The sequence below is a fragment of the Rhinolophus ferrumequinum genome, chromosome 6, assembly GCF_004115265.2.
Source record: "Rhinolophus ferrumequinum isolate MPI-CBG mRhiFer1 chromosome 6, mRhiFer1_v1.p, whole genome shotgun sequence".
In the NCBI taxonomy this organism is placed as follows: domain Eukaryota; kingdom Metazoa; phylum Chordata; class Mammalia; order Chiroptera; family Rhinolophidae; genus Rhinolophus; species Rhinolophus ferrumequinum.
In genome coordinates, this window is record NC_046289.1 from 59,233,895 (window position 1) to 59,248,248 (window position 14,354).

Here is a 14,354-nt window from a genome sequence, read left to right on the forward strand (position 1 = left end):
AGGGGGGTGGAAGGTGAAGGGGAATAAGTGGTCCAAATTTCCAGGTATAAAACAAACAAGTCATGGGGATGTAATGTACAGCATAGGGAATATAGTCAATAATATTGTAACATAGTACATTGTCAGATGGTTGTTGGACTTACCATAGTGATCACTTCTTTAGGTATATAAATGTTGAATAACTATGGTGTACCCCTGAAACTAATATAATGTTGTATGTTAGCTGTATTTTTAATAAAAATATTTTTTAAAAATGTCTGTTGAACTAGGTATGTGGACAAGTGAGCCACTGGTATTTTTGCCTGAAGCGTCCGACTGTTGATGCAGCACAGTTTTCATCTGGTTTTCTGAATCGTTTCTCCATGTTTCAGGGACTCTGCCCATCAATAGTAGCCTTCCAAGAAGAGAAGGGTGGTGTAACCGTGACTGGGCAGCAAATATTCCAGATAAGAGTATTTTGGTAGATTTTAAAAGAAATTCTCACTGGTATTGACTCAAAAATATTTTGAAAATATATGTTATAAACCTCTTCAACATCAAGAGGCAGGATATAATGATTTATATATTTTATTTTGACTTTACATGCGGTGTTAAAAACCCAAAGTACATATTTACACATCCACAATACAAGTTTACAAGATATCTATACATGTTAAAGTACTCTATAAAACAGTATAGAGCCACTTCACTTTAGGGTTACTTTTTATGCTGTACCATTAAAAAAGATACAATCTGTGTTTACCTTTGCACAAATGGATAAAGCGTTTAAAAATTAAATTAACAGGATAGAGACTAGATTTTGTGTTAGAAATTTCAACATAAATACTGATAGAACTCACATTACAAACTACAAGGCAGCACAATGTTACAAAATGTTATCGGGGAATCACACAGAGTTACTGTTCCGTTTTCCGTACACAGGATTAATATTGGTAAAGATGAATTCAAATACATTTGTCAATGGTGGACTGAGTAGTGTTTATTGTTGGTTTAATTGATTATTAACCTGTAATATTTTAGTTGCAAAGCTGAAGTGTTTCAAGAACAGAAGTTCAAGCTTTTGAGCTTCCAGAGATCTCAGGGAATCACTTTCTATATAAAACATTATTCTCAAAGGAAAAGAATAATTGTATCAATATTCTACATTCTGTATAAATATGCTCCGGTCTTCGGCCACCCATCCTCCCCCCAATAATGTATGTCATCAACATTATCACAAGAAATCAGTTGAACTTATTTGTCTAAGTCAGGAGCATTCGTCTGCCTTGATACTTTAGGGTCAATAAACCATGGTGTGGTGTGTAGCATATTAACTGAAACAGTCATTGGGATTGCACATCAACAACTGTTAAGTGGCTTCTGCAAAGCTACAAATAAATGAGTATATGGTTTCCGCAGGTATCACATTACCTGGGAAACCTCATTTGACTTCACATTATCACTGTTTCATCCTTAAGAAAGCAGGAGTGGAATGTTTGTCATGGCAAAGGACGTAATGCTATTTGGGTGGATTGTTTTACAGTTAATTGTTCTAGGTTGTTTTTATGATTTTTTTAAAAAGTCTTTTCAGGTGCTGGTTGAAAAACATTTACAACTGGCACTCAGTAAATGATGTGCTATACTGAAAACACTTGACATATTTTAGTACTTCTATCATTCTCATGAATAAGGCACAAAATGCACAGATTCAGGTAAACTCACATGGAATATTTACAGTATATTGTCATTACCTGCATGACTTAGCAGAAAATTCTCACAGAACACAACATAGACAACATGATTGCACCACTGTTAAGTTTTCATAGACTGTTTCTGTTAAGCCAATTACAATTCCTTTCACATTTCTTTCTTTTCTCTTCTGTTCGTTTTTTTTTTTTGTTCTTTTTTTTAAAATCTTGGGGGTAGGAGTTAAAAGAAGAAAAATTCTCCTATATGAGGGAAGCTAAACACAATAAAAATAAAACCTTATTAGTGTGTCCAAGGTTAAATAGAGTGAGTGACTCAGGCTCGGATTCACAGTGGACAGGTAAATTTTACTACTGAATACTGGAGGATAAATCAAGGATACCTCTTAACATCTCTATCTCCTTAAGCTGGCAAGACTGTAATAGAAGTTTCAATGAATAGCAGCACAAAATTACTTAGAACTCCTACATTCTGGCATTGGGTATCATGGAAGTCAATCATTTTGACAGTCAAATCAGCTTCAATTTGATTCCTTTCTCAAAGCTGAACCCAATGGACTGCTGTGAGAAGTAGCTATTGTTTCGTGTTCAGTCATGCTCAATGTAAACAACTCCATAGCACAAAAAGATGCAACGGGCACCTAAACAAATCCTAGTGGGTAGAGACCACGTGAGCATACACACGCATACACGCACACACACACACACACAAAACAGTTCATTGGTGGCATGGGAAAAAAAATGCCACACATGAAAAAAATGCTACAGTTTTGGGTCAAAGACTGAATTTTTAGCAAATCGTTTGGTAATCTACAAGTTCGTTTCTTTGTGACATTACCATTGTTTTTGACATTTGTGCAAGAGGCAAGGTGAATGCATACATATTAAAATGTTCACATTTAATGGGAAGACCACACATAATGGCAGTCTAAGTTGAACCCATTTTCAAGTATTTGCTCACAGTTCTTCTGAGTACTGTATCAGCTCTTAACATGGGTAAGGTAGCCCCTTGGAGCTACACATCTCTTTAGCTTCAAACAAAAGAAATGGAATGGCCAGCACCTTCCTTTGTTTTCAGGCAAGTGCACAGAAGCCTTGCTGCAGTAGCTACATGTGGCAAGTTCTGGGGTTGCCAAAGTTAGAAAGAGTTTCTTTGGCCACTTGTTTCTCCTTAAAATACAAGTGAGTCTCTCGCCTTAAGGTACCCTTACATCATCCTCTCGACAATATGGACAGGATAAAGCCACACGGGGCATAGCACACTTGAGGCCTAGTAAGTATATTTGTTCAGTGGTCTGACAGATGTGGTTTGAGGAACAAATGAAGGCTTTGGTGGCACATCAGGTTTTAAGGACGGTGTCCTCTTTAGCCCCGTCCTAGGAAGGGTGCCATTACTGGTATAGCTGCTCTGTCTGGAGAGGGAAGGCTGCAGATGAACACTGACTGGTGTTCCCTGAATATAGTCCACCTTCGCCCCGGTTGGGGTGGGCATGTACCCTCCACGGTTCATGCTAGGCTGTCTAGATAACAAAACACCACTTGGTGAGTTTAAGTTTTTAGGCATAGCAGATATAGAGTGCCTCTGGGAGGAATTTTTGTGATAACCCCTTTGTCTTTCCAGAGAAGTCATTGGGACTCCAGGAGTGGTGGGGACGTCCACTCGCTTGGTTGGGCTATTCCTGGGGAGAGTCGAAGGAGGAGAGTAGAGCGACGCCTCCCGGTTAGGGACCTTGGGCGGAACTTCAGACATAGGTCCCACAGGATCCAGCATTAGGGTCTGGTGGGCCATTTGGATGTCTCCCATGATGGCTTTGGGGTTACTATTCGGGTCATTTAGATGTTTCAGGAGATCATTGAGGGTATTTCTGGAATCCACAGAACGCCGGTGATCTCTTTTACTGGATGACTTTGTAAGAGGGTGGTCAATGTGTTGAAGCTTCTTTTCAGCTTTGTGAGCATTGGAATTTGAGAAAGACGTGTTGTAGTCATGGGTAGCATTAGGAAGAACAATGGCACTGGGGATATGCCCATGACTTAATGGGGAGTGGGGTGGAGGACTAGAAGGAAAATACTGGGGGGTTTCTTTCCTGGAAGCCCCATGGCCATGGGCCTTCTCTGAATGGCTCTTCATGGCCTGGAGAGTCTTCTGGTGAAGAACAGGTGTAGACTCGGGCGTGGGGAGCGCAGCCAGCTCGGGAGGTTGGCCTCGATGGTCCATTACCATAGATTTCGTATCTCCACTGGGTGGTAGCTCTTTCCGACTGGTCAGCAGGTTACTATACAATTTGGGAGAATCAATATTCTGCTGATATTCCTTGACCGGGCTGTCAAAGAGACCATTCAGTTTGGCAAAACTTCCACTGGAGTCTGTGCACGACTGGGCAGATTCTGCATCTTTATGGATCTTTCTGTTTTTCCGAACATACATGTCACGATAGCAGTATACTGCCACACCTGCAATGAATGCACCCAAAACAAAAGCAGCAAAGACACAGGTGATGAGGACATTCATGTGGACCATCTGGTTGGACTCTCCAGACTGGACTTCCCATCGTACACCTGCAACAGACACAGGGAAAGAATCTGAGTGAGGTGCCCTTTAAAACAATGTTAGCCAGCAAATGGCTTCCATTGAGCCATCATGACCGTCACATGGTCCATATGCTTAGCTTGGAGGGTCAGGTAGACTCTAAAATTCCATATATAAATATATATACTTCCTTTAATCATAATAGGATCCCCAAATAGCTCTGATTGCTGCAAATGCCAGGATAACTCTAATCTCCCATTGATCTATATTTCTCTTTTTCCCCCAACCCTCTTAAATAGTTGTTATACAACATGAGAAATTTTAGAGTTTCTACCTAAAAATTAGAATTAGAAATTGTGTATTTTCTAAATGGCCAGTTTTAAATGAATGAAATGTTTTGTCTCATGATTTTCTCCTAATTCATAAACAGGATTTAAGGGCAGCTGCTGGGATTAGGGAAATGTATGAATTGGCATAAACATATATTATGCTAAAATAATTATACTATTACAATTATGCTATCTTTACTGGAATATAAACACATAATTTGTTCACAAACTAAAAGTATCTGCTTGGTCATTGTTAGCTACAAATATAGACTTTCATGTTTGCTTTGATTTTTTTGTTTTTTCATTCCATTTTGGGGTGAAGCACTCTTGAATTGCTTGATATGAAAGAAATCCAGACAGTCTAAGGAAATATATTACGTATTAGTTAAGTAATATCATTCAAATATTTTGAGGTATTTAAGAAATATTTAAGTTAGACTAGAAGAAGAAGAGTGAATTAGTTTGCAATTATTGGGATTTTTGAATGCAACCACAGACATCTAACAGTCAACCAAAGAAATGTTAGTTTAAGAGGTATCCAAGTCTGTTACATGCTATAAACAGCTATCCCAGAATAAGGTAAGTCAGGGTGATTTTGAAGATTCTTTTGCTTTAGGTTAGTACTAAGGTCTTTGAACATTAGTTGTTTTTAATCAATGTCCAGGGTTATGAAATTCAGTGGCATTTTGAAAGACAAAGAAAGAAAAGTAGAAATGGTATTACTGAAGAAAACAAAGCAGAAAGAATGATTATAAAATTGTTTACAGTGAAAATACAGAAAACCAAAATCAACAGACGTAAATCATAAATGACAATGCACTGTCATAAAAACTGATTGGAAACCTGATCCCATAGTTTAGTAAGCACTAAAGAATAGATTTTTTTTTTTCCTGGAGTAATATGTTTAGTTTAATAAGCCTACCCCACAACTATGTTACAACTGCTTCTATTATGGGCTGAAAAGGATAGTTATGGGTAAGCACTCTGTTATGTTTTATTGTTTATGGTATTCAAGAAACTTAGTACCACACAGATCCTTTTCATGTTGCATTTTGAACTGCAGCTAAACACAAGGCTGGGAAAGGCTCATAGGCAAAGCATTTCGTATCTGGAGATTTGCAATCAATGAGTTTTGTTTTTGATGTCGCTGGGGTGACCCTTGAAATTCTCTGATATCCAGAAATCTCCAGCTTCTTCAGACAGAAACCAACATGAATGAGACTGAGTGGCTGTTTCACCACCCTTTTCTTTAACAGCTTTCCAGCTCTTTCATCTTTTAAGGAGTGCACTCCAACATAACCCCAGAAAACTGAAGTGACTGCGGCCAGTGGAGGGGGCAGTAACAGTAGCAACTCCGTTCCGGTTCACCTCGGGAAAGCCCTAGGTCCAGAAGCTTCTTAGAGGTATTAGGAGTCAGGTTTCCATTCAGTGAGAGATGAATTCCCTGGCAAGGCCTTACCCTTTGGGATACCTGAGAAAGGATCAGTAAAATCAGAAGTGATTGGGTCATCTGGAACTACAAATTTCCGGGAGCTCGTCAGTTTAGGTCTCCACATATCAATCACTTTAGGTGTAATTTCTGGGATACTTGCTATTGTGGTAACAGAAGATGAAGATACCTCCATGTCTGTGGTGGCAAACAGATTTTTATTAACATGGGTAGTGCCAGCAGATTTTCCTGACTGGTCTGTTGCATTTTTAAGTACAGTTTAAATAAATTTTATGAGAAAGCCTGTTCTAGGAGTTCATAAAAACACATCTGCAAAGACTACACCACATCCCTTTCTTGCAAGGGAAAAATAAAAATTAAAAATTGACCATAAAGCTCTATTAAGCAGATTTCAAATTTAAAGACACTCGAAACACTCTTACAGAAGCCCTTGGTGTGACAATGACACTCATGGAAAAGGTAATACAAATCCCAAAGGTTAACTGCTATTTTTTCATCATTTTGTGAGACAACATCATTTCATTTCTCTTTGTATATATTTTTCAAAACACTTTCATAGATGGTTGGAGACTGTACATCCTTCAGTGGGGAACCTCAGTGTAGCTCCATCAGAAAACACCTGGGTAAGTCCTGGTACACACTTGATTTTGGATCTGATAAACCAGCTCTGCCTAAGATGTTGTCCTGCTTTACCACGACCCCCTTCCATCTGTAGGTTATTCACTGCACGGAGGGCTCACCGTCCATGGCAAAGCACTGAAACAGGGATGAACCTTGCCCGTGCCTCCCAAAATGCCTGGGGAGTTTCTTCCAAAGAGTTAGCAGCAACTCATGCAAAAGAAATGGCATTTACAAGCTGAATTAGGATGTTCTGATACATAAAATCTGCCATCCCTTTCTCCCTCCGCCCTCCTTCCCGAGGAATGAAACTGCTGGTGAGTTTTCGAAGCAGCAATAGGATCGGGAGTAACTTCACTTCTTAGCATGTCTAGTACTGATTTCCACCAAGTACATTTTCCCTCAGAATGCAAGCATAGGACTTTAGGTTCAAACTCCAGAGACCCCAGTTCAGACTGGTGCAATGGTCACAGAGGAAGATTCCCAAACAGATACAGACAGAGGGGCATGGAGAGCCCTCTGAACACCTTAATACATCAGAAACCAGCTTCATTCAACGGGAGTCTTTTCCACACCACCAAGACCACAACATTCAAAGTTTCCTGGGATTACCACAAACCATTCAAAAAAGATCTCTAAAATTTATAAATACACATTTTGGGGAAATGTGTATTTGTATACTAGGTCTTAGGAAAGGTTGAGGAGAGAGGGGGAAAATAATGAAATTCTGCCATCCATTAAATATAGATGGCCAGAGGGAACATTCACAATGCACAGGGGTGAGAGAGAAGAAAGCTTGGGTGGAAGTGCGTGCAGCTGGAATGCAGTCTATGTTAATCCATTTGATTTTTCTTAGAAGATGTGCCTTGGCCAATGACAGGCTATTAACATGCTACACAGGGGTGAAGTGTTGAGTGAGAAAAAGTCTTTCGGTACCATCGGTGGAATTATGAGTCAAAGCACAAAAATGAAGGGCTGCCAAACTGCGCAAAAGGAGGGGAGAAGGGGCTGAAAATGCTGAACTTGAAGGAAAGAAAAGGTTGTTAATTCAAAAAAATTAAAAAAAACTAACCAGATGTTGGACCGCCAAATATTTTGTAATCTGGTGTAGTTGAAGTAGGCAAAATTTCTAAAAGAATTAAAGGAACAAGTAATCAGTAAAAAAGTAACCAAAAGAAAGCAAAAATTTATGAATTCCAATTAACTGAAAAAGTCAAAAGAAAAGACTATAAACTGAAAGATTAACCTACTGCTTAGACTACTTTTCTCTAGATTTCCTACAAAATTGTAAATGGTGAAGGCAAAAAAAAACCGTAAGACTCTTTAACATTTGCCCAGGACGAAACAGCTCAGCTTTTGCGAAGTTGAAGTTAAATGCTAGGTGGTATGTGTCCAGAGTCACTAAACGACTGATTGTAAAATAATGTTCACGTGCAAATGTGGTCAAAAAGAAGTGCCGGAAGGGCAAGGAAGATTCGGTCTTACCATGGCAGTCCCCTAGGTGGGCCGTGTTGCCGTATTCCGTGTCTTGTTCATATCCTTCAGCGCTGTGGTTATGGAAAGCAAAGAAGTCTTCAGTTAACAGTCTTCATAGGAACACAAGTGACAAGCAGAGCAGAACCAAGAATACAGACCGATTAGTAAGAATGGGCAGAGAGGAAAAAATAGGCATTTCAACATAGCTTGCTAAAATGAGTATTTCTGTTAAACATTTGGTGACTGGAATGTTGAAGAGAACAGAAGAGAATTGCTTTTTCTCTCCATCCATTTTAGGTATTATACTGTCTACAATCTCACTTCCCTTCTCACGGCTACAGATTTTCCTTTTTTTTCCCAACTTGTCCCATACCAAAAAAAAAAAAAGAAAAAGAAAGAAAGAGAGGGAGGGAGGGAGGGAGGGAAGGAAGGGGGGGGAAAGAGAGAGAGAGAGAGAGAGAGAGAGAGAGAGAGAGAATGAGAGAAAGAAAGAAGAAAGAAAAGAAAGAAAGAAAGAAAGAAAGAAAGAAAGAAAGAAGAAAGAAGAAAGAAAGAAAGAAGAAAGAAAGAAAGAAAGAAAGAAGGAAAATAAGAGAAGAAAAGAAAAGTAGTAGTGTTATTGGACGTTTTCTAAAATTTCTAGCTTTAGAGATCCTGGAGAATGTAGAAGCAGATGTGGAGAAGATCTTGGCTAATGTGACAAGATATACTTACAGCATCCCTGGGGTGACTCGACCACAGACTTCTTGGCTTAACCAGCCACAGTACGGGTCCCGAGAAGCAATACAAGACCTGAACAAAACCAAACAGAACATAACTTGAATTTTCTTGTCATCAAATGTCTTGATGCTGCAAGACCCAGGGTAAGAACAGAAACATCAGCTTACTTTTTACATGATCCATAACGCTCACAGCGACTGAGGGGCATGCGAATAACGCAGCTAGAGAACGCCACATATAAAGTGTGATGATCTTTATCCAACTGTAAAGAGATGACCTTTCTGTCCTCCTCATTCTCAGCATTACACCTATATTGTGGGATACATTTTGAAGCAATATGTTTAGTAAGTCAAAAGCTATGTGAACTATACAAGGCAAGTGGGGTTTGGTTTTTGCAATTACTGAGAGCTGGGGAGGTGTCTTAAGGAATATTATCGGTAGCAAACCAGGCAAATACATAATTTGGGAAGTAATAATTATGTGATTCATCTTCTACTTCTCTGCATGGTTGGTTAAATTTCAGGCTCGACAAAGGGTTTTTTACAATTGCTTTCCCATTCTGATGATCGAAGGGAATTATATTTGTGCAGACCATGTTAGACTCCAGGGGAAAAAAAGAAAATGTTTTAATGAATTTAAATCTTCCTGTGCTGGACGTTCCTGGATATCTCCTTAGTCTCCTTTGCTCCATTTCTCTCACCTATTTCTTGTTTGTTTCAGTGGTCCAAATAATTTTTTATATCAGTGGTTTGAAGAATTGTTTTCAGTGTGTATGTGTGTATGCTTGCAACCAACTATCTGCTGTATGTAGCATCCTGAAATTTATCTGCAAGGTAAGAGGGGTGATACTAAAATGTTCTCATCTTCTACAGGTGAAAAACAAGGGCTGAATTATTTTTAAACACATCAACCTTCCACCCTTCAAGCCCCAGTGGACTCGGGAAAATAGCAAACCCAGGATTCATTTCAGTGGGGAAAAAAAACCCCCCACCAAAATACTAGTATGCCAAACCACTGCTAATTTAGAGGGCTGAAAGGAAATGACTAGAAGAAATAAATGCCGGAAATTTGTGAGCAGTGCTGTAGAGCATTCTCGTAAAATATACCTACTTTGCGTGGTTGTATGCTTCAATCTCTTCCAGTAATATGCTGTCATTCAAAGAGAAAGAACTGGTCTTTGCCAAAACTTTAAGTACCACACCAGCTTCCGAGCCAACAAAGATGACTGTGTAGTTCTGGTAGGGTCCAGCAGAATGGTCGACAGCAATGGCTGTCAGTCTGTACCTGCCAGAGGAGATGAGCCAAGTCAGAGGGGGAGGCCAACAGGAAGAGAAGGTACTGGATGGAAGTGGGCTGCCATTGCCAGACAGTCTTACCTGATCCGAGTCTTTGTGAACCAGGGTTCGTCGGCAATGGGTGGGACGGCAGAGTCCATCAGGGGGTGGGATTTGATGAATGATAGGGTTTCATCCGGAAAATCAATGGAGGTTTTATAAGCTTCAGCAAGGTCATGCTTCGCACAACAGCCAGGCCTGAAAGGAAAACAGTGTGTTTTTTCCCCACTTCATAAACTGTATCTAAGGCATAAGTGTCCATTCTGAAAGAAGAGGTCAAGAGAGAAGGAGAGTGAGCAAAACCCAAGGAGCAATGCTATTTCCGGTAAGTTCTCTGCATTCACACTCACAGGGTCGTGTTTACTGACTTCCTGTCTGCGGTGCTACACAGGGGCTGCTTCCCGCTGTGGGAGCGTGGCCCAGTTGCTCTCTGAGGATGGATGCTTCCAGTGGCCAGAGGCTTTGGTTAAAGACAAAAACCCCTTTTGTCTTTTTTCCTCACCTTGGTTTTGGTACTTTGTCTTCGGGGACTGCTGTCCAAACAGAATCTGGAGTTTTCTGTTCTTTAAACCGTCCTTTGAATACTTTCTCAATGTCATCCATGCTAAATGCACAGACTGCAGAACCAGGAATGCTGAAAAGGGGGAAATCCATTAGAAAATCATCAGGTGACAATGGCCTATTGGTAGGTCCCACAAACATGGACAGAACGTCTTTTGAGGTGTCAAGGATGTGTTCTCACCTGTTCAGCTGTGTGGTGAAGACCCCGACCACCGTGGGGATGCCACTGATTTGTATTATGTTCGTAATGGACTGCAGAACATCAAAGTAGAAAAAGGAATCTCCGGGGACAGAGCAGTTAAGCCGAGCCTTCAGAAATGAAGTCCAATGTTTCTCCAGAACCCGCTGGGAGCCACCCATGTCGTTTTTACAGATGCGGGCCACACGGGAATAGACAGCCTGCCCAAGGGACAAAGTAGCACAACAGGGTTATGAGCATGATAGGGGAATAGAAACCAAAAGCTGCTATTTGGGGCAGGGGCGCACGGGGAACGGGGCAGACAAAAACTGCTAAAGATATATCTGGTTCAACAGAATCTAGCAGGCCTCTCTCTAGGGATCTGTAGACTGAGAACGTAAACTACATTTACTCATGAGAAAAACGGGCCATTTTCCTGTTCTGCCAAACAAGCTCCTCAAGAAGTGAGTGATTGAACTGCCTGGCTGAACGGGAACCATCCCCACACTTTGTCTCCCACTTTGCTTCTCAGATTGTGAATGAAATGTGCCATCTTAAACCTGGCATAGAATGGGTGGCACTACTTTAAACATACGGGCTTTTACTAAAGCACTCAAAATTGAACCAGGGCCTCTGCTTTCCATCCTGCCTCTTGATACAGAGAAACAATAAACTATCAATGTATTGCTAAAGAGTTAAGGAAGCATCCATAGCTCCAGGGTGCCTGCAGAACACTCTCTGTAGTGACAGGAAAAGCGAAACCTCAAGGCTTCAGGCTGCTGTTCCCACACTCAGGCCATTGTTCAGGTGTTTTCCAGCAATTATTCTCAGGATAAGATACTCACCTCTCTGCACTTGGCCCTACAGGCATTGAGCTGTGGAAAACATGCAAAGGCCATATCTCTACCAAAGTGGGCTCAATTCCATGCAGTTCAAGTCCACAATACAAGTCAAGTGCATATACTTGCCTTGCCTAAATTATTATGTTCTACTGCAATTTCTCGAAAGAAGAAATAGACATAGTTTCCATATTCTATGGCATGAAGAAAGTGTGGCTCTGAAAGAAAAATTGAAAACAAACTAGTTCCTAAAGGATAATTCAATTAGCATAAGACCCCGACTGCTAGGCATGACTGATAGATGTCGCATAGCTACATTCAAGCCAATGCGAACTTCCATACATCAACGATTTTGAGGAGTCCTGATATGGGTGAGTAGAAGCTCCAGGGAACCCAGAGTCTTTAATGTCAGCTAATGGGCTGTAAAAAGCTTCGGGGAACTGAACTAGAGCAAAGGTCTTTGTTTCAACAGATTTATTCATTAACCTATTTAACTGGGGAAGAAAACCTCTTACGTTGAGAATAAAAATTGAAAAAAAATCTTGATTTCTAGACTCTGAAGAACAAAATGACTGCAGATATGAACTAATTCATTCTCACTTTTAACTTTCTAGGATTAGGTAGATGGAAGTGGGCAAGGAGTATTATTATATGCATTTAGAGTTAGGGAAATTGTCACACAGAAATGGGATCTGTTTTATTTGAGGTCACCTAAGATAAAATCCTGTATGAATCTACTTTCTTGCCATGGCTGCTGGTCTCTTCATTTCTCATCAATGCCCCTAATTCACACCCAAAGCAGCTTATACTTGCTCTAAATAAACAGTATAGTCATGCACTGAACCTCCTGATACCCAGGGCTCCTGTTCCCATTTAGCCATCCACTACCCTTGCTCTACAAATACCTTTTATCCACTTGGAATCATATTTTATTGTACGAAGGGCAGATCCATCACCCATGCTTCGATAAATAACAGCATCACTGGCCAAAAAGTCAGCCACTGTGGCAGAATACAGCTTCCCATCTGAAACCGAAGTTATAATTTGAGTAAAATAACCATAATTATCCTGTAGTGCGTTACCCTATGTAGAGTGTGTTATACCTTTTGGAGGGCTTTCATGTGTTATCTCTCTAAATAAAATAAAGCTAAATCTGATGCTCATTATCAAACTGTGACAAGTTGGCCCAAAATATTACCTAATTTTACGGATGAGGAATCTAAGCATCAAAAAGTTAAGCAACATATTCATGGCTTAGTTAACAACAGAAGTAAGTGTCAGAATATTATATTGTAGTATGTTCACTTTTATTTCCTCATTTTTGGAAAATTTTTCATAGCTTTTAGACTTTGAAACACCTATATCAAGGTAGCTACCTTAGTTATAAGCTTTTTTACTTCCTTTAAGTTCCTTTGCACCTTCAATGTCATTAATCATTTATATTCATTACACTAAAAGATCTTACCAGCAAAAAGGGCAACATTGGTTTGTCTGGCATCAAATGGGCATCTTGCCAGGCCACTAATTTCTTCCCCATCATACTCTAAGGTATTCAACTATAAAAGAAAAATAAATAGCTGGTGTCACATCTGTTCAATGTACCTGTCGGAAGGCAATACTGTTTTATTTGTACTGAAATTCTATTTGACGAATTCTGCCTTTATTCTTCCACAGCATTAAAGATGAAACCACTTACTAGGTTACAGCATAAAGGATTCAACTCTAACATCATACCAGTGAAGGAAGAAAAGTTGATGAAAAAAAGCACATCATATAAAATATACTTACCCGATAGTATCTACACATGGGATTAAACGCATTGGTACCACATACAAAAACCATCTCATCGTTTCTTGGAACAAATACTTTAATAAAGTTGTGGCATTCATCCTAAAGAAAGTAATAAGTACATTACTATTAGGCATTCCACATGCTGACACTGTGTGATCAAGTCCACAGAAAGAACGCTAGCAGGCACTTACTTGTCTGTTTTACTTACTTTATGTTTGCCTTTCATAGCACAGTTTTCTCGATCTTGTTGTCTTGACCGCCATGTCAGTTTCTGCATTAATCAAACAAAACCGAAGTTCAATTTTTAATTGTGAAAATTTTTGGAGGTGAGGGTGATATTACCCACATTCTGACTGAATGCAAGTAAATTTGCGAACTACACTAGCTTACCTTGCTCGGTATTACTTCTGTTTTGGGGATTTCATTTAAGCTCACTGTATAAACTTGATCCCTGTTGGAAACAAGGCAGTAAGTCATATGATGTGGATGCATAAAAATGTTAAGCTGCTTCTTATTTTATTTTTACAGATCTGCTTTTATTGTGTTTTGGAGATCATTTGGATTTTCTTCGTCTCCAACAAAGTCAACAAAGGGTGCTTTTTCATTAGTGAGAAGCTTTTATATAGCACTGCGGTTAGGGAGCAAAGAAAGCTCTTCTCTTCAGGCGTGGGTCAAACTGCTACTTGTATTAGCATAGACATACTTCTAATATTTGCTCAAATAATTCCAAGTTAAAAAAGAATAAAGGAAGATTTTTTTCCATGCTGCTTTAGGAATAAAGAATGGTGTATGATTTCTTGATGGCAGTAATAAAATAGCACCGCTGAAGGCTTTAGCTTTGCA

General features: G+C 39.7%; 1 protein-coding gene across 16 annotated transcripts in view; it reads right to left on the bottom strand.

Annotated features, from left to right (window-relative positions):
- Window positions 1–549: 549 nt before the first annotated feature.
- The window catches only part of SEMA6D (semaphorin 6D), a 58,342-nt gene continuing 44,537 nt past the window's right edge, over window positions 550–14,354 (bottom strand). For 5 of the 16 annotated variants that reach the window (XM_033108377.1, XM_033108376.1, XM_033108378.1 and 2 more), the window contains 16 exons: window positions 13,902–13,962; window positions 13,720–13,782; window positions 13,509–13,610; window positions 13,186–13,276; window positions 12,626–12,745; window positions 11,850–11,938; window positions 10,885–11,102; window positions 10,645–10,776; window positions 10,185–10,340; window positions 9,919–10,092; window positions 8,976–9,116; window positions 8,803–8,880; window positions 8,098–8,198; window positions 7,685–7,741; window positions 6,004–6,171; window positions 1,866–4,244 (listed from right to left, as the gene is read on the bottom strand). In XM_033108377.1, coding sequence (XP_032964268.1) covers window positions 2,956–4,244; window positions 6,004–6,171; window positions 7,685–7,741; window positions 8,098–8,198; window positions 8,803–8,880; window positions 8,976–9,116; window positions 9,919–10,092; window positions 10,185–10,340; window positions 10,645–10,776; window positions 10,885–11,102; window positions 11,850–11,938; window positions 12,626–12,745; window positions 13,186–13,276; window positions 13,509–13,610; window positions 13,720–13,782; window positions 13,902–13,962 — 3,040 coding nt within the window. In that variant the 3' untranslated portion in view covers window positions 1,866–2,955. Of the gene's footprint in view, window positions 4,245–6,003; window positions 6,172–7,684; window positions 7,742–8,097; window positions 8,199–8,802; window positions 8,881–8,975; window positions 9,117–9,918; window positions 10,093–10,184; window positions 10,341–10,644; window positions 10,777–10,884; window positions 11,103–11,849; window positions 11,939–12,625; window positions 12,746–13,185; window positions 13,277–13,508; window positions 13,611–13,719; window positions 13,783–13,901; window positions 13,963–14,354 lie in introns of all 16 variants that reach the window. The other 11 variants (XM_033108383.1, XM_033108381.1, XM_033108386.1 and 8 more) reach the window with 9 other exon arrangements.